Source organism: Oryzias latipes, chromosome 19 (assembly GCF_053564925.1).
Source record: "Oryzias latipes strain Hd-rR chromosome 19, Olatipes_Hd-rR_3.1".
NCBI classification, from domain to species: Eukaryota; Metazoa; Chordata; class Actinopteri; order Beloniformes; family Adrianichthyidae; genus Oryzias; species Oryzias latipes.
In genome coordinates, this window is record NC_136255.1 from 16,186,526 (window position 1) to 16,208,775 (window position 22,250).

At 38.5% G+C, this 22,250-nt stretch overlaps 2 protein-coding genes across 5 annotated transcripts; both read right to left on the reverse strand.

Annotated features, from left to right (window-relative positions):
- Window positions 1–6,401: 6,401 nt before the first annotated feature.
- On the reverse strand, window positions 6,402–16,800 carry chatb (choline O-acetyltransferase b). 4 transcript variants are annotated; one of them, XM_023949678.2, is made up of 14 exons: window positions 16,585–16,800; window positions 16,080–16,188; window positions 15,171–15,362; window positions 14,438–14,556; window positions 13,217–13,270; window positions 12,949–13,123; window positions 11,670–11,847; window positions 11,391–11,560; window positions 11,212–11,312; window positions 11,003–11,131; window positions 10,666–10,930; window positions 10,339–10,401; window positions 9,114–9,251; window positions 6,402–8,351 (listed from the first exon to the last, which is right to left on the reverse strand). In XM_023949678.2, the coding sequence occupies exons 2-14, from the start codon at window positions 16,122–16,124 to the stop codon at window positions 8,085–8,087; spliced, it is 1,896 nt and encodes a 631-aa protein (XP_023805446.1). In that variant the 5' UTR covers window positions 16,125–16,188; window positions 16,585–16,800; the 3' UTR covers window positions 6,402–8,084. The 4 variants fall into 4 exon arrangements, with proteins under 4 accessions (XP_023805446.1, XP_011486558.1, XP_023805447.1 ...); XM_011488256.4 differs by having other exon boundaries at window positions 16,080–16,191; window positions 16,585–16,741; XM_023949679.2 differs by having other exon boundaries at window positions 15,986–16,188; window positions 16,585–16,709.
- A 307-nt stretch (window positions 16,801–17,107) lies between these two features.
- slc18a3b (solute carrier family 18 member 3b) lies at window positions 17,108–21,981 on the reverse strand. Its single transcript, XM_023949726.2, has one exon. It carries the CDS (start codon window positions 19,419–19,421, stop codon window positions 17,853–17,855), a length of 1,569 nt encoding a protein of 522 aa, XP_023805494.1. The 5' UTR covers window positions 19,422–21,981; the 3' UTR covers window positions 17,108–17,852.
- Window positions 21,982–22,250: the final 269 nt, after the last annotated feature.

Sequence of the window (22,250 nt, forward strand, 5' to 3'; positions counted from 1 at the left end):
GTTGGGTAATTGCAAACCACACAAACAAAAGCCCATCTGATGTGTGCATCTTTGCTGTCTTGCAGCGGAGCATCCTTGACAAGTGTGGCTGAATGGGCCATAAAGCGACAGTGCCATCATCTCACAGCCCCGTTCTCTGTTACGTATGAACCCGTGGCCAAACTGACAGGCTTATTTATGCCGGGACACATGCAGCCAAGATAATACCATCACTCCTTTGCCAAACACAGCTGGTTCACAAACAAATCTTACTGACAAATTGTAAAGTGTTTAAGGCAACAGAGGGTCTGTAAATGGAAAATCCCCATTTACTCACCACTCATGTAGACGCAGTTCCTTTACGGATAAGTAGATTAGACCCCTTTTTTCTTCTGCTGTTCAATTACTTTAGCACTCATAAAAACTTGATGTGCCGTCTCCAGAGTGAGATACTGGAGCTCTGCTCATTGCAATACGGAAAAGATTTAGCGCAAGCGCTTTCCCTCCGACAAGAGACTCGGCGGAAGAATTCTCTTTGGCTGCAGATATTGCAGTCCCCATCTGCTCTTCAAGCATGCAACCGTTATTTCACAGCTCACTTCAGTCGGCTCCTCTGCTACTCTCACATCCACACAGTAGTAAATAAACCCAACTGAACTCTTTGTGGAGAAAAAACTAAATGCATACAGCAACTATATAGTGGGTTTTAATTTTTCTATTTCTACCAGTACCTCTTAGCGGTTGAATTCATTTATCAGCCAGGGAATTCCCTTGTGAACTGTTCACTGTGATGTGTGCATGGATTAGAGTATATGTGTATGTCTCCTGTGGTGTTATTTGCATTTCTGCTGCTCTGAATACACAAGAAAATATAGGTTGAAGGAAAACTGACATTAAAGCCCCTTCAACAATTAAATAATTGAACCAGGCTTTTTAGTTCTGCCCAAGAATCCAAATATTGCTACATTAACTAAAGATTTTTCTTTTATTCTAAAGAGTATTTCTCCCAAATCTGTACAAAAAAATTCTCACAAACATCATACTCTTTATCTTAAAGCAAACCATTAAACACACCTGCACTTTTCCATCTGTTGCGACTCCGTTTGTTTTTCCTAATGGGTCTATATAACTGGCAGGAGTCGGGCTGCCTCATGGCGTGTGACTTCAGTTGCTGGACTCCTGAGAGTGATGGGGCTACTGGCAGCTGTGGGTTAGAGCGTAATGCTCACAAAAGCCTCAGTTCATCGCCTCTCCACCCCGCTGTGTGCTTCGCTCCATAGGGACAACACTACTGGGACAAATGTCCGCCTGGGAGCCGAGAAGTAAATGAGGCCCACTAATTTTTTTTTTTTTTTTTTATATTCAGTCATCCAATTTTCCTTACATCAACAATCCCTACATATTGCATCTGGTATGGCAGCAGAGGAACGGCGGATATGAGAATGGCATTTTGCTTACCGTGTCTCACATGACTAAGCCACCAAGCTCACATGCATGCAAAGTCATGTTTTTTTATTTGTCCTCATGACAGCAGAGCCATTTCTTGCCTGGTGTGGCTTCTCAGTTGTCAAGTGCTATAAGAGATCTCTCAGGACTCATGGCCAGCTCGCAAATTTCTTTGCATTACAGAGATGGGTTTCCAAAGAGGGTGCAGCTCTTCTAATGAGTTCTTCCTTGTCCATTTCTTTTCCCCTGTCGCCCTGGATCCATTCGTTTGGGACTCTTATGCAACCAGCTCTAATGCCGAATAGGGAGCCATGCAGGCACACAAACGGTTGTTACTTTGATGTAAAGAGAGCGTTTAAGCGTTAGTCTCCTCACAGGGAGTTTGCGGATGATTGAGTCTGATCTGAAGTTGTCAGCCTAGGACAATCATTCCTTGTCTTGTGTGATCCACTTATCATATATATATATTTTTATCAGTTTAGTGAGTAAAAAGCCCCAAAATGTATTCCGTTTTTTTTCCATCGAAACCTGCAGTTAATTTTTGTACTTTCTCTTGGTGACCCTTTTGCTTACTGTTCACCACTCCCTCGCTGGGGCAACTCAAATTAGCCGTGGCTGTTCGATGAAACCCAAACCCCTGCTGGACTTGTTGCAGGGCCAAATCATTAATCTTTCCCCGAAGCAGGAGCTATGGCAGCCGCAGACGCACATCCACCAGCTGAGATTTACGCGGCACATTGAAGCAGAGCGTCGCAATCTGGATCCTCTCCACCAAGTCATCTCAAAATTGGTTATTGATCTTCTTCTCCCAAAATGAATCATACGTTGCCAAGATTGTTTCACTACGACGTTTACAGTTGTATGGTTATGGCTAATGTGCAGTCTATGGATGGATTACAGTTTGGAAACCATGAGAAAACAGCTGCCTGGATGGAATAGGGAGTAAATTACTTTGAAAATGAAAATGCACCCCATTGTCATGTGGTATAGCCTCATTACAACCTATCACAGGGGCTGAAGAAGCACTGACAGTTGCTAAAGAGCTTTAGGTTAATATTTTTTCTGTGATGACTGACCACAGTCAAGCCAAAAAATAATAATTTTAACAGCAGTCATCCAAAGAACTGAAATATTTTGGAAATTTGACAAATTTTCCTCTTTATTTTTAAAGAATTACTTTATAGAGTAAAGTAAAGTATATAAGAGTTCTGTCAAAGCAGATTATCTCCATCTGACTCAAACGAGACCAGCTCTGCGGACGTACTTACTTTCTTCTCCTGCCATATAATATATTGTAGCATATCATTTAATGGGTCCTCACTATTCGCCCAATTAGGCTCCAAGATGGTGTGTAAATGTAACTCCTGCCCTGGGAGCAGTTTGCTCATAAATGCCAGATTGGCCATTAGAAGAATATGTGTGAGCGAAAACAGACAGGTAAGATATAAAACTGGGCTTAATTGAAAGATTGTGAAGAAGGCGGCCGTTATCTTTTTTTGGTTTTTCATATTAAATGTCAATATCAATGACAAAAGATAATGGGACATTGCTTGGGTCTTTAATTTTAGGGAGATATTCGTTCTTTTAAAGATGTCTATATTATTGACATTAATGCTGAGGTTTCTGAAAAAGCTAGTTATGACTATTTGATTAAGTTCTGTTATTTAAAGACCCACTCCAATGAAAATGCTCTCATTATGGAGGACATACATAAAGAAAATTTAGATTAAAACAGCATTTTTTGCTTTAATCAAAGACAGTTGGCATTTGTTTCAAAACTGTACGACTTGACAACTCCCATATTGCTCGTCATTTTTGTTGCGCCCGTAATGTTAGGATGGGGTTGTAGGAGGCTGAAAGCTAGTGGGAAAGTGTGTAAACAAAGGGATGATGGGAAATGAGTGCAGGCTTACTCCTGCACTCACATTTTAGACGCAAATTTCTGATGAATGACTGCCTCTCGGCAGAAAGTATGTCCTAGAAAACGATCCAGGTATTTGGGATTTTGCCTAAAATGACAATCATAATTAAAAATTCCACTGAGAGCACTTTCAAAAAAGATCAAAAGATGATTGGAATGGAACTAAAATTCTGTCTAAGAGCCCAGATATTACCAGTGTAAAGGTTGCCAGAATTTCTCAGGATCATACAGGACCAACTGACCTAACTACATAAGCGTTTGTTTCCATGAAACATTTTGAATCGAAATTCCACAAAATTGATGTGTATTTGGTTTGTGGAAGGAAACTAAGAATTAAAAAAGTAAAATAAACTTACCGGTAATTAGGATTTCAACCAGCCTTTAAAATTGAGTATTTATGTGTTTATTTTTGCAGATTTATTCTAATAATCTGTTAAAGCTACTAGAGTCTGTGAAATGATGATCATCGATGACACAGCAAACTACTTTAGAATAGTTTTTTTCCCCCCATCTCCAACTTCAAAAAAGAAATCAAACTTTCATTTGCTACTTTTAGGTGTCTGTCTTCCTCAAACCTTCGTGATCTTCTCATTGTTAGATGAAGCAGAAACATCCTCAGTGGTCCTGTATTTCTGTCACTCTGGCAGGCTCATGAGCAATAACAATGGGCTTGAGATGGACACGTCTGCTTTTCCAGTCGATAGCAGCCAGCATGTAGGGCTCTGACTCTCCCTGCAGCATGGCAGACGCTTATTAGTGGTAATTTTCTCGCATCATCCATCACCAGGTGGGCTTCCTCCATTGATCTCAATGCCAAGCCTTGTCACAAGCTGCTTCTCACGCAGCGAGGGCACTGATCTCTGCTGGCAATGGCAGTCAATGACCTAGCTTAATGTTCTGTCAATGTAGTCATGACTGGGCGGCCATAATTAGACCTGTGAGGTGACTTGCACAAGTCAACTGCTGTCCAAGTCACCTATCGCACATGCTGCTCTCGGATTTTAGCTTGGATACATAAGAAGCATACGTTTCCATGACTGGAAACTTGTATCTGTTTACTCAGTAAGACCGTTTTCTTTGATTGGAATCCTTGATAAAGTTTTTCTGATTTATCTTTGAAACCTTTTGTCCACAATTGATCATCATTGCATTTGTAACTCACATGCATCAATTCATGTGTTCCTTAAGGTGTTAACTTTGATCAGTTTTTTTTATCAACAAAAGAATATGTTTAAATGTTAATTTTTGCAAAAAATTGTTTATTTAAACAAAATGTCTTGTGATGAAATCCTGATTGCACTACATACATCATAATCATGAAAATATGAGGATGTTATTGGCAGAATCTATGGTAATGCATTTTCCTTGCAGCTGTTTTGCCTCTCAAACAGCACTGAGATGTGCTATCAATGGTATTTAAATTTTAATAACACTTGTGAAAAATATCTTCAACCTATATGATGAATAGGAGAAATGCAACTCTCTTGTGTCTCATTTAGGAAACATCTATTTAAGAGTTTTCTTGTTTCTGTAATCCAAATAAAAATTAAACAGATGACTTTATTGTATGGTTGTTCTTTTTGTACTGTTGCTTAATCTGTTCCTCCAGTTTAACCAATAATTCAGAATATATGGTCTGCATCAGATGATGCCATCTGCTATAGGAAGATGATGAGGAATTGCTCCAAATGGATGACTTGGATGCAAATAGGTCCCATTAAGTGCAACTGACTGAAACAGACCTTTTTACAGGTCAAGATGAACGATTTAGTTAACAGCTACACTTTGAGACAGGTGGAGGTTGTCTTTGACCAAAACTGCATTTCATAACTGTTTTGATTTGATTTTTCTTTAAACTTTTTTTTAACTGTCTGTCCTAATTACCCTCTCTACTGCAGTCAAGGTTTAGTTAACACCAACAAAATGGTTTCTGTTGATAGTGCCATAAAAAAGAAGCAAATTCCTGTGTCAAAAAGTAAATATAAATGTATATACCAGTATATATAATATGTTTTGTCTCTCACAAAGATTTGTTGAAACATTTACTTTTACCCCTATTTTACTCCACATTTCTAGTCAAAACAAGTCACTGTTTTTTAACCAAATTTAGATCTATTCCTAACCAGGTTACCAATTTACTACCAATTCAGTCCAACCATAAAATCTCTTTATTCCCTGACTGTCAGTTTATGATTTAATATAAAGGTTTATATTTGAGATTCTCGTGCTTCAAATGGTTAGAGACTCCTTTAAATGTCTGAGTTTCTTGACCTAGACTTTAAATAAATCCCTGAAATCTTAAGAGTCTGCTGATGGTGTTTGTGGACTTATTTCAAAACACTTGGAGATCTGTCTTTTCCTCAACTCTATGAGCTGCCAACATTGCTTTTTATTGATTTGGGGAAAGTCTAAAAAAATTGCAATATTATTTATTTCAGACAAATGTTTCAGTAATTGTATAAATTGTGCTTTTGAGTTGTGTCATTTTTGCTTTGATTTTTTGTTTCATATTTTAGATGCTTTGTGACTTTGCACATTAAAAATAAACTTTGTATACTGTACTCAAAGACCTCAAAAACTAAAGTCCTTAAGTGTCAGTTTTTTCCATAGGATTCTTACCCCATCCTCAGGGGTATTTCTGCAGTCAACATGCATCAGGGAAATGGATTATTTTGGAAAACATCTCAGTATTTTATAGTAAAACTTATTTCCTGTTTTAATACTGAGTTTAAACAGCTTTGACAAAGCTAAAATATATCAGCTATATATATGTATATGTAATAACAGAAGAAACAGAACAGAAGAAACATTACAAGAAAAATTACAAGATTACTGGAGTAATTTTTGAAATATTTAACATTTAGTTGAAGCATTTCAGGCTTGTTTTCATTGTATTTAGGCTCTAAGGCAAATACTGAAAGAGAAAAAAGAACAGCAGAAGTCTTTGAAGTTCATTTGTGATTCTGTCATATTTCCATTAAGAGAAACAAAAAAACAACATAAAACATTAGTATTGTTACATTTTATAAATGACTCACACCCACACACAAAAAAATTTATTCTTTTCTCTTTATTTCTGGACAACTTCATAACTTTTCTATGAGATTCATTTTTCTGAGATTTTGGCAATCACTAAAACACTGCTATAACTGAAAAATACAGCATTTCCAATATATTCACTATTAAGAGGTAATTTCTTCATATAAATATACTTTCCTGATGTACACAATCATAATCAGTACTTTAAATTACATTAATGTAATCATAGTGTCCATTTTATTTCTTACTATCTGTATGTTTCTCTGAGTAAAAGCATCTGAAACTATAGAACCAAACAACACACCATAAATATGACGTTTTAGGACATTTTTCTCTCATGTTAGACTGCAAACATCAAGTCAAATAGAAGCACATCTACTCAGCCGGTACAATTACACTGATTTATCACTGGATTAGACAGAAATCACAACTCACGTTAAGGCATTTTGTTTTTCTCTGTATATATGTTTTTCAATTCAAATGATGTATAACATTTTTACAAAGATATATAAAAAATACAGCTTCACTTGAGAATAGACATGCAAATATGTAACACATAATCTTTGTATGATACAGTCTTTGAAATGTTTCACATTTACTTTGGAACTGTTGGTGTCTCCCAGACACAGAACACAAAAAAATACTGATATTAAAAATAAAATTATACTTTTATCACTGTTTTGTTTCACTGCAGCACAAGCAAGCCCATATTGACTTACACTCACAGCATATTCACTGATAAACATACAGAGCACCTTTTTAAATAAAACATCTTCCACTAAAACATGCATTTACTTTAGTATCTAAACATGGAATTGTCAAAAATAGCAGCTGATAATTCTCCATATTGCACAACTCAGTGCATCTGTAGCTAAGAAATTGCACTCTTACCCTTACTGTACTTTTTTGTGATAGAGCAAACCTTATCTATAGTGTAGCATTGCTACACTGATTATACCTCAACATCATAAAAAGGACTTTCTGGGTCCTAAACATAAAGACGATGGTTCGTCTCAGTTCTTGCAGAACTGTAGTTAAAAAGCAGCAGACTTTAAAACACTTATAACTATTACTTAAAGCATTCAAGACTCAAAAGTACCACTGAAAATACCAGACATTATTTTGTATTTAACATTTTTCATTAATATATTTTTATTTATTGAGTGTCTAACCAGACAGAAAAAAAAACATTTTTTTAAACCTAACTAGAGTTGAAAAAAATTGGAAAATAAACAAAAACCTGGCAGGTTAAATAGCTTTTTAGCACATTTTTTTCTCCTAACTGCATATAGATTAAGGTTGTTTGGGATATTTCTTGCTAGCTAAAGCCACTAACCTACATTTTTTTATGTTACACATCTATTCTACATCAGATCACTCTGCTGAATCACTCTCTGTTAGAGGAACTGAACCTCAGATCAGTGCTTCAAAGAGGACATGGCTTCAGATTCCTAAAGGGAGCAGACCAGTTAACCTCAGGCTATCGCAGTCAATGCTGAACCCAGATTCACTTCTACAGAGCAAAAATTATACTTTATATTATGAATAAGGTCTATATTTTAATATTTACAAAAATAAACATCAGTGTTAAGGCTTTGCAGTTTGTTGGTGAAGGTGTACTATTGAACAAACAACACAAAAAGCATTTTAGGAACTAAGTTTAGGTCAAAGTGCGGAGCAGTAGCTTTGTGGGTGGGACTTACTTCCCTGACTTTGGAGCGTGACTGGCTCCCTGGCTGCTGTCAGCCGGTTTGGATACTGCAGCACTGCTCCTGTTGCAAAGTTCCCTGATTTCCAGCAGGCCCTCGTTCAGAGCCGAGACGAAAACAGCCGAGCTCGTCTCTGTGTCTTCCCAGAAACTGGACACGCAGAAGATGATGTGGTCTGACTGGGGGTTATAGCAGGCGCCGTAGCCGTTGGGCACCACAGGGCCGTAGCAGCAGAACATTTCCTCTGTTGTGGGAACCTGCAGATAAAGCCACATAAAATGTTTTACACAAGAATAAACTTTCATTTAAGAGCCCAACTCACAAACAGTAAAAATGTTCATTTACAGCAAAAACAAATAAATAATTTGAGTTGCAATTTGTTGCATTGCAATGACAGCCTATTGTAGACTCCTGGGCAGTTCCAGCTGTAAATACAGTGTGTCTTCTCGTTAAGCCCTTACATACTGCTTCCCACAATGTAATAAGCAAAAGGGAAAAAAATGATCATTTTAAGTGTGGAGTGTAAGAGCTGCCAGGAAAGTGACAGATGATGCACAGGTCTAAGAGGGTAAACATTTAGCTGAAACAATCGATTCTGGCTGAGTTTTAAATTAAAGACTTCTGCAACAATCACAGAACCTTCAGGTATAATTCCAAAGACCAGCAGAAACTACATTTCCTTAATTGGTTGAGTGCATTAGCTGGACTTTTCCTTTTTTATGTTGCCACCGTTTGTTTGCAGTCTTACTCAGTGACTACACATAGGTTTTATGACAGTTTTTCCCCCCTCCTCAATGAACTCATTGTTTTATTTAACTTTTTTTTAAATTGTAAATGTTTGTAAGTTCTAATTTATTTATTACTTTTGATGACGTTGCATTTTCTTGGTTACAGTAGGCAACAGAGATGCCAAGAGTTTGAATATCAAATGAGAACATGACCGATGTGCAGCTTTTCTCTTCCGTATAACGAACATTTAGGTCAACAATGAATTTGGGTGCAGTGAGCATTTACCTTACCTGACTAGTAGAGAGGATGAAATGGTTACTGGTCACATATGTCTCATCAGAGAAGATCTCTGGCTTTTCCATGTTGAGCTCCTTTGCACTCCTCAGTAATCCAAGAAGATGATTGTCTATTCCCATTCCTGATATAGCCTGAAGAACACACTTTTGCTAAGTTTGATCATTTTTTTACACTTGAAATTGATATTGATGAATGAAATCATGAAACAAAATAAATGTTTTGTAAACATCAGACACACCAGAGTTTTCCTAAAAAACCCAAGTGAAATGTTCAAATTTATCGAAGTAGATTCAAACACTATTTTTCATTAAAATATTGGTGGAATAGGCTAGTAAATATTTGCAAGGAGTGAGATGGTGATGAAAATCTGAAAGGAAAATGCAATACATTTTATAGTGTCTTAAAGTACCTCTCCAGTCATATTTTGATCTGTTTTAAAAGTGTTCCCTGTGAAATTTTATTTATGGTTATGCTGTTTTTAGCCTTAATCAAAAACTTGTGTTGTTTTCTAGGGCGAACTGGCCGGAGTTAGTTAGAATTTTGCCTCTGAGTTGCTGATGGGAACGTTGGCGTGGAGTGAGCCTGTTCTCATTTCTCATCACTTTGATTACACTCTTTCCCGCTATCTTACAGCCCCTTACAACTCCCATACTAACATTTCCGGTGGAGCTATCCAGCTGTATAGGTTAGACTGCTCCTGATTCACAATGATTTGAATAGAGAAATATTCAGAAATGCAAATTTTAGTCTTAATTTTCTTAACATGTGTCCTCCATCATGAGATAAATACCACCAGAGAATAAAATGTGGAGAATTGTCCTTTTTTATTTAAAAAAAAAAAGGAAGCTAGACCAAAAAGAAACATTTCTTTTTAATATTTACTTTGTCACTATTTGTTTTCTAGAATAAATTATCTTACAGCTTGTGTCCTTCACATATCACTATCCATAATAGAAATGTATGCTACCAAATGTATCTACTGTAAAACTTTTGTATGTATCTGCATTTAATTTTCTAAGGTTTGCATGAAATTGAATGCTTTGAATGTTTTGAATCATAGTAAAGTTTCCTCAACGTTTGGTGACGCAGACACACCCTGAACTCCATCAACAAACCAAAACGTCATTAGAAGACAACTTTTAACAGTAAAACATACTAAAATGACCTAAATGGATAAATCAATCTGTACTTGAAATAAAAAGTGTTTTAAATCCTTACTGCAATCGTGTAATTGGTCTGGGCATTAATTGATTCCTTCAGTCGTTTCATTTTTTCCAAATCCTGTATGAAAAAGAAACAGTGAAGAAAGTAAACACAGCTGGAAAAAAACATTCAGAAGACATGAAGTATGCATTATTTGATGGAGATAGACAGTTGTACAGCACAACATTCTTCACAAATCCATTAAATCAGCAGGGAGATCATCTGTTTGAATTGAGAGGCTGGGTTTGGCCCGCCAAGCTGGCTAGATGCACCTGTTCCATTTAGAGGTGAACAGAAATGTGGGAGTCAGTACTCCGGGATAAAGGGAGAAAAATGACTCACGGAGAACGTATCTCTTTCATCTGTCATGGACTTCACAAAAGCCAGAGCCTCAGGAGTGGCTGAGCGAATATTGTCCACCCGACCGTCTTGAAAGCGACGGATGGACGCACTCTCATAGGTGGACACCAGCCTTCCTCTGCACTTGTAGAAAGCAAGCTGCATGGCAACTTGTATGAAAGCGTCTGGACTCACTTTCTGCTTTTTGATATACTCTTTTCCATAGGCTTTGAATGTGAAGACATCCATGTCGAGATTATCCACTAGCCTGTGAAGGAAAAAAAAAGCTAGTGAAATCTCTCGTGAACTTGTGTGTTTTCTACAAATTAAGCTGTTTTACCTCTGAAGTCTGTGTCCAGCTGCTTCTATGAGAGCTTGGGTTTGATGGTCACATTTCCACTGCAGTCTCCTTGGTGGGGGAAGCTCTCGAAAGCTGGAGGACTTAACCATCTCAGGTGGGGTTTTTTTTCTGTTTGGAATCATCAACACATTTATTTTTCATTCTATTAGTCTCAGGGAGGCTCATTGACTAGTTTTATGCTGACTTACATGTATTTAATCAGGTGTTCAGAACACTGCACCATCACTATTCCTTCAAACGGAGAGTGCTCACACACTACTCCACATATCCCATCCATCCCTACGATAAACTGGGAGAGCGTGGATTAAGTAATTGTCCTATGTTACAATAAACGGTGGCCTTAAGTGCATGCAGTAAAAAAATCTACCTGCATCGACTTGTCATACCAGCGATTTGCCCCGTTCTTTTCAGCACCACCACCGTGCAGCATCATCAGGGCTCTGTTGGTGTCATTGGGCTGCAGGCCGCAGGGCTCATCCAAACACAAAACTCCCAAACAGTTCTCAATCAGGCTCAAAGAATCCCGGTTGACCTGATCTGGATGGAGCAGGAAATAGGTGAAGCATGACTGCAGAGCGTTTTTCAGAACAATGCCAAGGGTATGTTAAAAATTAATCTGATTAGGAAGAAAGTTGGAAAGGGAAACCTCTTGTCAGAGCTTCTCGAGCTCGTGCCCATTCTGTCCTCCCATCTGATGTCAGGAGGCCCATTGGTGGACACCCATCTTTAGAATTTTCTGACGTTTTCATGATCTTTTCCAGTTGGCCGAGGATTTCCACCTCACTGAGCTGCTTGTCGTTTGCGACCACATCCAACACGAAAAACTATCAAGAACAAGAAACCTAGTCATTTTAATTGGGAAAGAAAGTTATTAAACCACTTCTAAACATAGTGCACATTTCCCGAGGTGATCCATAGTAATGCTTAGGTGAACACATACTTTTTTTTTTTTTTACAAATTGAAACAGAAAACACTACTTCTTTATGTATTTAGATAAAGTTTTTTGGACGTGACCCCATCCTTCATGTTAGTTATAATAAAAATAAAAAGGTTTGTGAAGTGTTTATGAATACAAATCTCACTTTAACCCCAAGGTTATACACTTATGAACATTTCATACCTTTACTTATCAAAATGTCCAATATTTATTTTTAGAAAATGTATAGAGAAGTAAAGCTGAAAAAAAAATTCTTTCCTTCCTGCTTTTGAAGTTCTGGACAAATAACCAATCAGCTGAAGGGTTTTATACTCAGCATTTTTTCTATATTTGATGTTCTGTCCATTTTAAGTAATCAAATGCTCATCTCCACGATTCTTTAAAGGTGTTTGCAGTTTTATAAAGGCCCTGTTTTTTAGGTGTTCATCCATACTAAAGGCTGGCCCTCTTATCTTAACAAAGATAACCTTCATCAATGATAGCAGTCAAATGATTGACCTTTAGCTCTGACATAGCCAGATCATTTAGACCAACAATTTATGATACAAGGAAGCCCGAATATCCACATGGATATATTTAAAAAGTTTGTATTTTTAACCAGGTTCATAGATAATATATTTTTGTGTTCTGAAGCTGTACATCCTCACATTATGGACCACCATACACATTTAATAGTCTTAAAATAGGTCTATCTAAAATAATAAAAACAAAGGTTTGTATTTAATACAAGGTGGAAAATTTACTGGAAAATAATTTTTCCCATTTTTTTCTGTAATGGTTTATCCCTTCACGCCATATGTATCGTTAATCGGCAACGTACCATTAAGTCTAAGACTCCACTTAATTTAATATCACCTTGATTAGAAAAAAACACTGAAGAATATGTGTTAAACAATTAAAAATAAATTCAGACTATAAGGGGTTAAAACCATTTTAAGTACAACTACGGTGGAGTGTGAAAGTCCTATTAAAGGGCAACACCCTGACCTGGTTCTTGCACGCCACAATCACGTGCTCTGGGGCTTTGGAGGCAGCGTTCACTCTCAGCGTGTCTGTCTTTAAGCCAGGATAGCGGTAGGAGGTGAAGAGGCGATAGTACTGCTCCATGCACAGAGGAGTCCCAGCTAGTTGCCCTCGGGCAAAATCCACTGGCAGAGCTCGCCTTAGAGACATCATTGCACAAATGTGATTAACCCTGACTCATTGTTGAACTTCATCAGTTACAGCAGGGTAATTGATTCCAGACAATACTTACTTATCTATGAGTGCCTTATACTCCAGCACTCCGCAGATGAGTCGGGCAGCAAATCTTAGGAGTAAAAAAGGATGAAATTGAACAAAAACTAAAAAAAAAACTGCAGGGTTTCTGTGAGACATCTGTGGTACAAAGCTGATTATGAGTATAATTCAATATACTTGTATCTCTTTGAAGATCAACAATAATCAAATCATGGTAAATTACAAGGATACAGTGCATGTGTCAGGGAGTCTGTATGTGTGAGTGGGCAGTGTGGGCAAAGAGGAAAAACACAGTGCCGTGTCAGGTCTTATGCTGTAAGCCATTTGTCTTAGTGTTATTACGCTCAAAGCCAAATCAATACAAAGGACGGAACCGCACTGCACCACACCCCTGAAACAGGGCCTGACAAGGGGCCTCTGTGGACAACTTAGCCCTGTCACTTCCAATTTGATAAGTGGTGGTGTCATTAGATTTCCAGCTGCTCTGGAAATATTCAGCCAGTGCGGTTCGCCTCGACAAAAGCTAGAGTTGGACAGACATGTGTAACATCTGGGTTCATTTAATAATAGACATGATTCAGATCTAAATCTGAGCTTGTGGATTTAGAAAGTCATAAACAATGTCAGCAGGTTTAATGTTTGTTTTATGGTTTAAATATCAATTACATTATAAATGCGTATTATTTTCCTTTTGCTTGCTGTGACTTGTACGTGGTATGACCTCAACATTTAACTTACTATAGCTTGCAATTTCCTAATATTTTTGTCACTATATATTATATTTTAAATATTTCACTATTAAGTTCTTGAATGTTGGAAATCTCCCCTGATATTTAATTATAGTGTAGATTAGAAATAGAAACAATCTTTCAAAGGCCAAAGCAAATTTGTTGTGACAGATTCCAACAAACTCAGTTAGATATAAATATTTTCTGTTTAAAGAAAAGAAAAAGATTTTATGGTCATGCTTTTAAAATCTTTTGTTGCAGATTAACACATTACTTTGACACAGCATATACTTTTATTGTATAATAGAATCTTATAAGATAACTGTTTGTGCAATTCATGCAAACAGACACAGATCTAGGGCATACCTGTGCATCACCTGTGTTCATTATATAGTTTCTTTGTTCTTTTAAATTAAACGGATTAGGCAGAGATGTTGATTCCTTTCTTTTTTCCTAGACATGTTAGTTGATTTTTTAAAAGTTTGAACACAGATGACTTCCACACATACCTGAGGGCATCTGTCCGGTCTCTGAATGGCTGCTTTGGAAATACCATGGCAGGACTGGAGTTGACAGGCAAAGGTAGCCTGTTGTTCAGATACATGTCCTCCAGCCAGTAGTCATAAACCTGGATGTGGGCGTAGGGATACTTAGTAAAAATGTTTTCTTTTTTGGGGATTCTGCTGAGTATGCAGAACTAAAGTTGTGGTACCAGGGTAAAAACAGTGCAGTGAAAAGATCAGAGAGACAAACTTTTTTTGGATAAAATTACACAAATACTGAGATTTTTTTTAATATTGTGGAAAAAAGAGGGTATTTTCAAACAAAAATGTGTCGAATTTGCTATACATTCAGTTGAAGTTCTGAATGTTTTTGTGACAAATTTCATTATGTGCCATATTAATGATATTATAGTACCAACATAAATCAGCAATTTGCAGAAATTTGTCTAAATACTTAACAGATGATATTTAACCCTGAGGAACCCAAGAACATCTGTTTTCTGAGCTTTTAAGATTTAATTTTTTATTTTTATTTTAATTATCGATACCAGCAGCTAAAGAAATAAAAAAAAAAAAAACGTGGTCAAATTTAGTCCAGAGGGTTCTCCGGGGTTAATATTATCTTTCAATGTAGGTGTTTTTGAAAAACATACATCTTCAGGGAATTCTGAGATTTCATTTTTCTTTTTTCTTTTTTCAAATTCCATTCCAGGAATTCACTTTTTAAAACAGTATTTACCCAGTTAGTAGTTTTCTCCCTCCGCTTTAAAAGCTTCCTCTGCAGAGCCTCTCCAACTCCTCCAGGAGCTCCAAACTTTTCAACAATGGCTTTTGTCTTCTTGAACTGCTCCTCCTTCACCAGGTGCTGAACGCTCTTCAGGTACATGTCGAGGGTTTGTGTAAGTGGAGGGACAGGGACTTTTGGCAGCACCTGGAACAACAATAAATCAGACTGGGAGATATATGCTCATAAGGAGCAATGGAAGGATGGCAGATGCTTGTAATTTTCATGCTCATGCCCTGATTTGCTGTTAATTAGGAAATGAACAAGTCCTTCACATGTTTTCTTAATGCGTTTATCATTAACACTTAGGTTAATAATTTATCTTGAATGCTTTGAGGCTTAGTTGAGAATAAATCTCACTGCCTCATGGGTATTGTTGGCAAAGGCAAATTGATTATCTTTTCTGACTGATGTTAGTTGATTTGCATGCGGAATATGATACAATGTAAGCGCTTTGAGCGTCTGGAAAAGCGCAGAAAAATCCAATCCATTATTATTATTATTATTATTATTATTAATGTCTGTAAGTTTGAGGTAATTAGGAAAGATGTTGGTTTATGAAAACAATAATAAAAAGATTTTTTTTTACTCATCTGTGTAAAGAAATGTAAAAAAAGCTTAGTTTGATATGTTGAATTACTATTTAATTTTAAAAACTGCAGAAGAAAAACCCCAAGCAAGAGGTTACTTAAGCTTTTTGCTCCTAGAGGTCAGTCGGGAGTAGTGGAGCTGTCCGCGGTACTGAAAATCCGCCGCGCTGTTTTGCTTACTTCTGTACTTGAAGACAGTTTCAGAAAGCAAAGGTGGTGCAGGAGGAGCGTAGGAAACACTTTTCTTTGAATAACGTGAGCTTTTATTTCTTACTTGGCTGTCTCGACCATCAGCAGCCTGTTTCTCCAAGATTGGCATATTTGCAGTCCAGTCAAAGAAGAATTAGGTGGAAACACTCTTGGAGGTGGGCTGGGTTTGGTCACTTCTTGTTTGAAACATGATATAAATAAAATAAAAGAGACAGGAAAAAAAACTTGAGAAACGTATAGGTTTGATGCAGTCTGAAGGTAAGCAAGTGCAATGCCATTCTTCATCGCTTTGCAGCCTAATGCAATTTGCTGCATGTCCTTGAATTCCAGCTGCATGCACCCATCCTTCAGAAATAGATATGCCACTTAAATTATGCTTCATCTGTCATCTTTTTTAAACTAAAACTCTTTCAATCGAGGGAATTCAAAACTATAAAAAAAGAAACTTTTCTTTGCTGATGATGACATCCAATTCATTTTAAGTACAAATAAAAATAATGGATCATTCCCTTAATTCTAACTAACTAAACAAAAAAAAAACTTTTTTAATTTGACAAAAATTTTCATACCTGTCGCTGAAGCGCTCAAGACGTCAGAAAAGTTTGCGCAGCCTTCATAGAGAAACTCCATAGCAGAGGAAGGTTCCGCGCACTCCATCCGCCGGACTGCTCTGCTGTTTCCCGCGGCTCGCCATGAGGCTGCGGCTCGCGTCAAAGCGCGCGGCTTGGAAAAGATGCTGAAGGTGTTTGCGTTTACCTACTCCCTCGAGGCAAGAAACTCCTCCCATCACAATCCATTCGTGGAACATATTATCAGACAGCTTGCCCCCCCCCCCCCCCCCCCCTCCACCAGCCCCCACCCTCCCAGCTGACATCAAGCTGGATGCTTTTAAAAAAGAAACTAAATGTTGGTGCAGGGAGAGGAAAGGGCCCGACAAAAAAACAAAAAAAAAAAAAAAAAAAAAAACACAAAACTTTTCTTTTTAAAAATTTGTTAACCTCAGTTATAAGCTACTTGTTGGGAAAACTCAAGTTCTGAAATAGTTTGCGTGTTCAGCTCGTCTGTCTGAATAGTCAAAAATAAATAGTCGGGTTAAACTGTTAACTTTTCATTTATTATTTTAAAAAATGAAATCACCACATTCCCACACATCCAGAGATTTATTAAAACAGCCATTGTTTGAATGAATACATATGTGCTCGTCTTGAGGAGAAGGATTTCGTCGGCTACGTCTTAACACCGTGCGCTCACGCACTCACACGCACGTAAACACTTTGTAAGGGTTTTACTGAAAATAGTTGTGCAGTCGTCCACAAATTTACGCATTTTTTATGGTACATTTACTCTCCTAAAGAAAATTATAATACCTGAAAATTGAACAATTACTGCACACAAATTTAAAGACACATCAAAAAGAAATAAAGAAAAAATTGTGCATATATTGAAAAAACTTTCTCTTTTAAATGAAGGCTATTTTGTGTGAGGGGGCAAATGTGCTTTTCACTTGGTCCCACATACTCTTCGTTGCACATTTAAATATATATTTATAGTTTTTTTTCTTACATATTCAGAAATACACACAAATTCAACAAGTCTTGATAAATTGATCACAGAACTCCAGTTGACAAACGTCACATCGACAGTTTTGACACAATAAAACCACATGAGAAAAGAAAAGAAAGGAAACTTTGGGAATCGCGTCACGCAGTTGTGATTTTCGTGGGTGTTTATATTGCACATCTGTACGTACAGAAAAGTTGTAACTGACAGAAAAAGAACGTGTTGGCCTCATCCAGGCTATAAAATGTCCTATAAATGAATGTTTGGATCGGTCTGTTTAAGTGTACTCCGGACCGGATGACTCTACTGACATTGACCGCTGTGCGCTAAAGGCGTCGAACCCGTTTTCATCTACTGACAGGCAGTTTCCCGCCGAACTATAGCCCTTCTTTTTGACCCTCCTCTCCTCCATTTTAATAGTGTCGTATAGACCCTGTGGGGCTTCGTCTAAAAGGTTGTCTCTCTCCGAGAAGGATGGTTTCATTTGGCTCACGGTGCGCAATAGCAGCAGGGCTGGCGCGTAAAGCACATTGACGAGTCCCATACCCAGATTAAGTTGTACAAACCCGAGTGTGTGCACGATCTGTCCGGCAACGATTGGACCCATGGCGTATGCGACGGAATAAGAAATGTCTGCTATGGCATAAACGCTGCCATACACAGAGACGTGGCGCACGTCCACCAAAAACGCGAGCGTGGGGAGCAGGGCTGTGTCTACCAGCGCGATGCCAAAGCAAATACCGCACAATGGGGCGATGAGCTGCCCGAAAGTTTTGCATGCAGGTACAGTGCATGAGCTCGCACCGATGATCACCATACCCAAGGCTCCATAGAACCACTGCAAATGTGGGTTTTTAGCCGCCAGTTTGACTGTGATATACACACCCAGGACGTGGGGGAAGAAGGCCGGTAGCCAGGTGAGTCCCATTTCCCACTGAGTGGAGTGCATGGTGGTCTCCATCCAGTTGGCTATGGTGGGTTCCAAAAAGGCTAGAGGGATGTTGGCCACTGTCAGAGCCCCAGCCACCACGGCTATGTAGGGGTCAACCATGAGTTTGTAAATGGGGGTGCCGACTGGCATGTTCTCTCTAGTCCTGTTGGAGAAAGGCTTAATCACGGTCAGCACCAGGACGCCGTCTGCCAGACAAATGCTGGCAAGCACGAGGAAGGGCACTCTCTTGCCCGCGAACTCATACAGCACCCCCCCGAAGGGCGGTGCCACCAAACTCCCGAAAGAGATGAACGCCAGAGCGATGCCGAGCGCCGTGCTGCGCTCTGCCTCCTCCGTGTACTTGTCGGCGATCATCGCGATCCCAGAGGTGTCTGCGAACGCGGAGCCGAGTCCCTGCAGGCTCCTGGCCGCAAAGAGCGTCGCGTAATTCTCCCCGAAAGCAAAAATGCAGGTGGAAATGAACATGACGGTCAGTCCGATCAAGAGGGGGATGTCATATCCCACCCGGTCTATGAAAGTCCCCGAGAGTGGGTTCACTAAGAGCTGCAGGATGGCTTTAGAAGCAAAAAGTACTCCTATCTGAAGATCTAAATTGTTCTTGTTGCTTTTGTCTTGACTTGTGCTGTTTCCTGAAGTGTTGGGGTGCATCACAACGTGGACGTGCTCCAACTGCTCATTCTCCAGATCCGCCAGGTAGTCTGGAATTATTGGCACAATCACCATGTAGAGCATATTGTCCAAGAGGAGAGCAACGCAAACAATCACTAATATGATCCGTCTTTGCTGGTGAGGATCCCTCATCGCTGTGCCCAGCTGCTTGGTTCTTCTGCCCATCTCAGATAGTTTCACGGCGGCTGATTTGGCCAGCCCGGATGAACCTCCTTCTCCATCCATGATGTGCCTCTTTAAAAAAATGCTTAAATTGTTGCTGTAGTTGTGCTTATACTTGTGCTGCAGATCTTTTAACTCCTCGGATGAGTCATTGGTGTTGCCTCTACATTGATGTAATGCTCTCCGTCCTCACCTTGCCCGTGCGTAAAAGGAGAGGCGCAGAGGAACTCGGCTGCTTCATCGGTGAAGATGACTCTCCTCAGCTTTCCCGGCGTGTCTTCGTTTCAGCATCATCAGACGCAGGTTCATGATCACCGGAGAAGTGACGTGTCGAGGCGGCGGATTTTCCTCCAACCTTGCAGAAGCTTCTGCCCGGAACGGCAAAGTTGTGCACAAAGATTTCCCGTTCACTCACAAGCAGCACATGCTGCAGGAAACTTTCTTATCCCAGGCTCCATGCCTTCTGTAACCTGTGGCACCTCGCCGCTCTGCTCTGAGACCACGAATGACTTTGTGGCCATTGGTGCACATTAACCCGCAGGTTCGATGCTATTTTAGTCCCTTTTGTGTCTCTCTTTGTCATTCAGAGCTGTGACGCATCACCAGCTTGCCCCCGAGTGAATCCCTTCGCCACTTGCTTCCTTTATGTAAATTTGCCGGCAATCCCTTCCACCAATAAGAGCCTGTGGGCACTGCAGAAACCACAACTGAAATAAAGCCACTTTTGTGATCGATGTGCGCATAGAAAAACGTTACAACATTCACACCATTCAGTTACAAAATGTCACGTAAGTTTAAAATGTTACAGATAAAACTGCTTTTATTAATAGGAACCCTAAATATAACATATAATTTAGACCAAAAAGGTAAACAAAGCAACATTTATCAACAGAAACACCAAAAGAAAGTTAAAATGAACTGTTTAGATTCCACACATGCATTTTTTAAAAGGAGTTATGGTCAAAACAAGTTTTCTTTGTTAGTTTTTTGTGCTCTTAAGAAAAGTTTTAAGGACATTTCAGCCCCATAGAAGTGTGGAAAGTTCCATCAACACGGCCATTGGTTGCGTTTTTTTTCTATTTGTTTTTATTTTTGTTTAGAAAAAGGTCTCTGTTATCTAATTATTGCACGGGGTAAAATCTCAAGCAAAATTTGGTTAACAAAGTAAGAAGATCAACATTTGAGACAGCAGGCTGTGAGGAGAAACTTTTGGTGTGAACGCCCACATCCATGTTTACTTGAGCAACAGCGGAATCTTGTGGTAAAATCTTGCAATTACAGCAACAGTGATAAAGTAAGTGTGGACAATTTTAGTCATACACTAATTTATTTTCAATACAGTGTAATTTAAAAATAAGAATTTGAAAAATTGAACAATGATTTTGCTACATAACTGTCAAGCATCCTTAATATTTAAAACATTTTTAATTCAGAGTTTAAAATCTGTTTTGTTCATATATATATATATATATATATATATATGTGTGTGTGTGTGTGTGTGGGTGTGCGTGTGTGTGTGTGTGTGTGTTTTCCGAATAACTTTCCATGGATCTAAAAAACAAAAAAATTGATACATTTCCCGTTTTATGCCAGCAGAGGGAGACCAAGACTTCCCTGAAAGATCAGACACGCATCTACAGCAACAAAAAGAACCACATACAAACCTCTTAACCCTTGTGCTATCCTAGGCACTTTAACATTGGGAGTGGGGTCATCTAGACCTCACAAGACAGTGCACTAAACCTTTTTTTCTTCAATGATTTGTGATCTTCACTGGTGTCCGTGGATTACATGAAATCCTCTCCACCTTAATGCACCTTTGTCATGGCAGGGATAACACGTCAATGTAAGGGTCGGGTCAAATGGACCCCATAGGATAGCACAAGGGTTATAATGAATTATACCTGAAAAAGGTGTACAGAAGGACAATCAAGTGCTGAATATTGTCAAAGCAATTACAACATGTTGCATGATGATTATATTCACTTATGTTCTACTTTTCTTGTAAGCTTGATATCAAAACGTTTTTTAAAAGAAGCAATTATGGATTTTATTGTTTTTTTTTTTTTACAGCTTTAGGTCTGAAAACATGGGGTTTAAATCTGTAATTCTTACTAAAGGAGGCTCTCTGTGTGTCTTTAAGGAATTATCTTCAGTGTGACCACACGTTGACACGCTACTGTAAATAACTGCCCAGTTTAATTGATGACAGAGGCTTTACTCTGCAGTCGCCACTACATCCAAGTTATATCCCAGACGTCAGCTTCATTCAAATTAACCAAACAAACAAACAAACAAACAAAAACATCAATCCCATGCGTTGCAGTGACTCAGCTGACATTTATGTTGGTGGAGCAGAGATCATTGAGGTCAAGTTGTGGATGATGACTTGATGTCTGACACAGGCACAGTTTGGAAGAGGTTAGGTCCAATGATGGAAAAAGGTTAATTCTTTAAAAGGCCTTAGTATTAATTCCAGAGAAAAAGGTCACATTTTTGACAAACTTCTACATTGAAGTGCCAGTGGAACGGCCTGCAACTCATGCTTCTTGCTTAGCTTTTAAGTAGTTTTTCCTTATGTTTGAATTTGTATTGTTATTTTTATGATTATTTGTTTTATGTAAACCCCTTTGACGTGTTCTGTAACACGAAAAGTGCTCCGAAAATAAAGCTGAATTTGAAATCAAAATTGTACTTGATCTTATAAGGTTTTTTTTACTTGAAAAACAGATATTGTATTACACAAAACACAAGTTTTGCCGTGTCCCCTTTACCTGTGTTGAGATCTAATGTGTAATGTTTAGAGGATTTTCTTTGACCTTTGTTGGGCTATAAAAAGCTTTCACCTTTGTCCTGTTGCAACACATGACAACAAGCTTGGTACTTATAGAC

Bases quoted from the DNA above. Each gene is read 5' to 3' on its own strand.
- chatb (XM_023949678.2), bottom strand. From the start codon at position 16,124: ATGCCAATCTTGGAGAAACAGGCTGCTGATGGTCGAGACAGCCAA. The intron at 13,124-13,216 runs GTAAGTATTGTC...GATGTCTCTAAG, and splicing joins TATAAGGCACTCATAGATAA to GCGAGCTCTGCCAGTGGATT. The intron at 11,313-11,390 runs GTAGATTTTTTT...ACGCTCTCCCAG, and splicing joins GGTATGACAAGTCGATGCAG to TTTATCGTAGGGATGGATGG.
- slc18a3b (XM_023949726.2), bottom strand. From the start codon at position 19,421: ATGGATGGAGAAGGAGGTTCATCCGGGCTGGCCAAATCAGCCGCCGTG.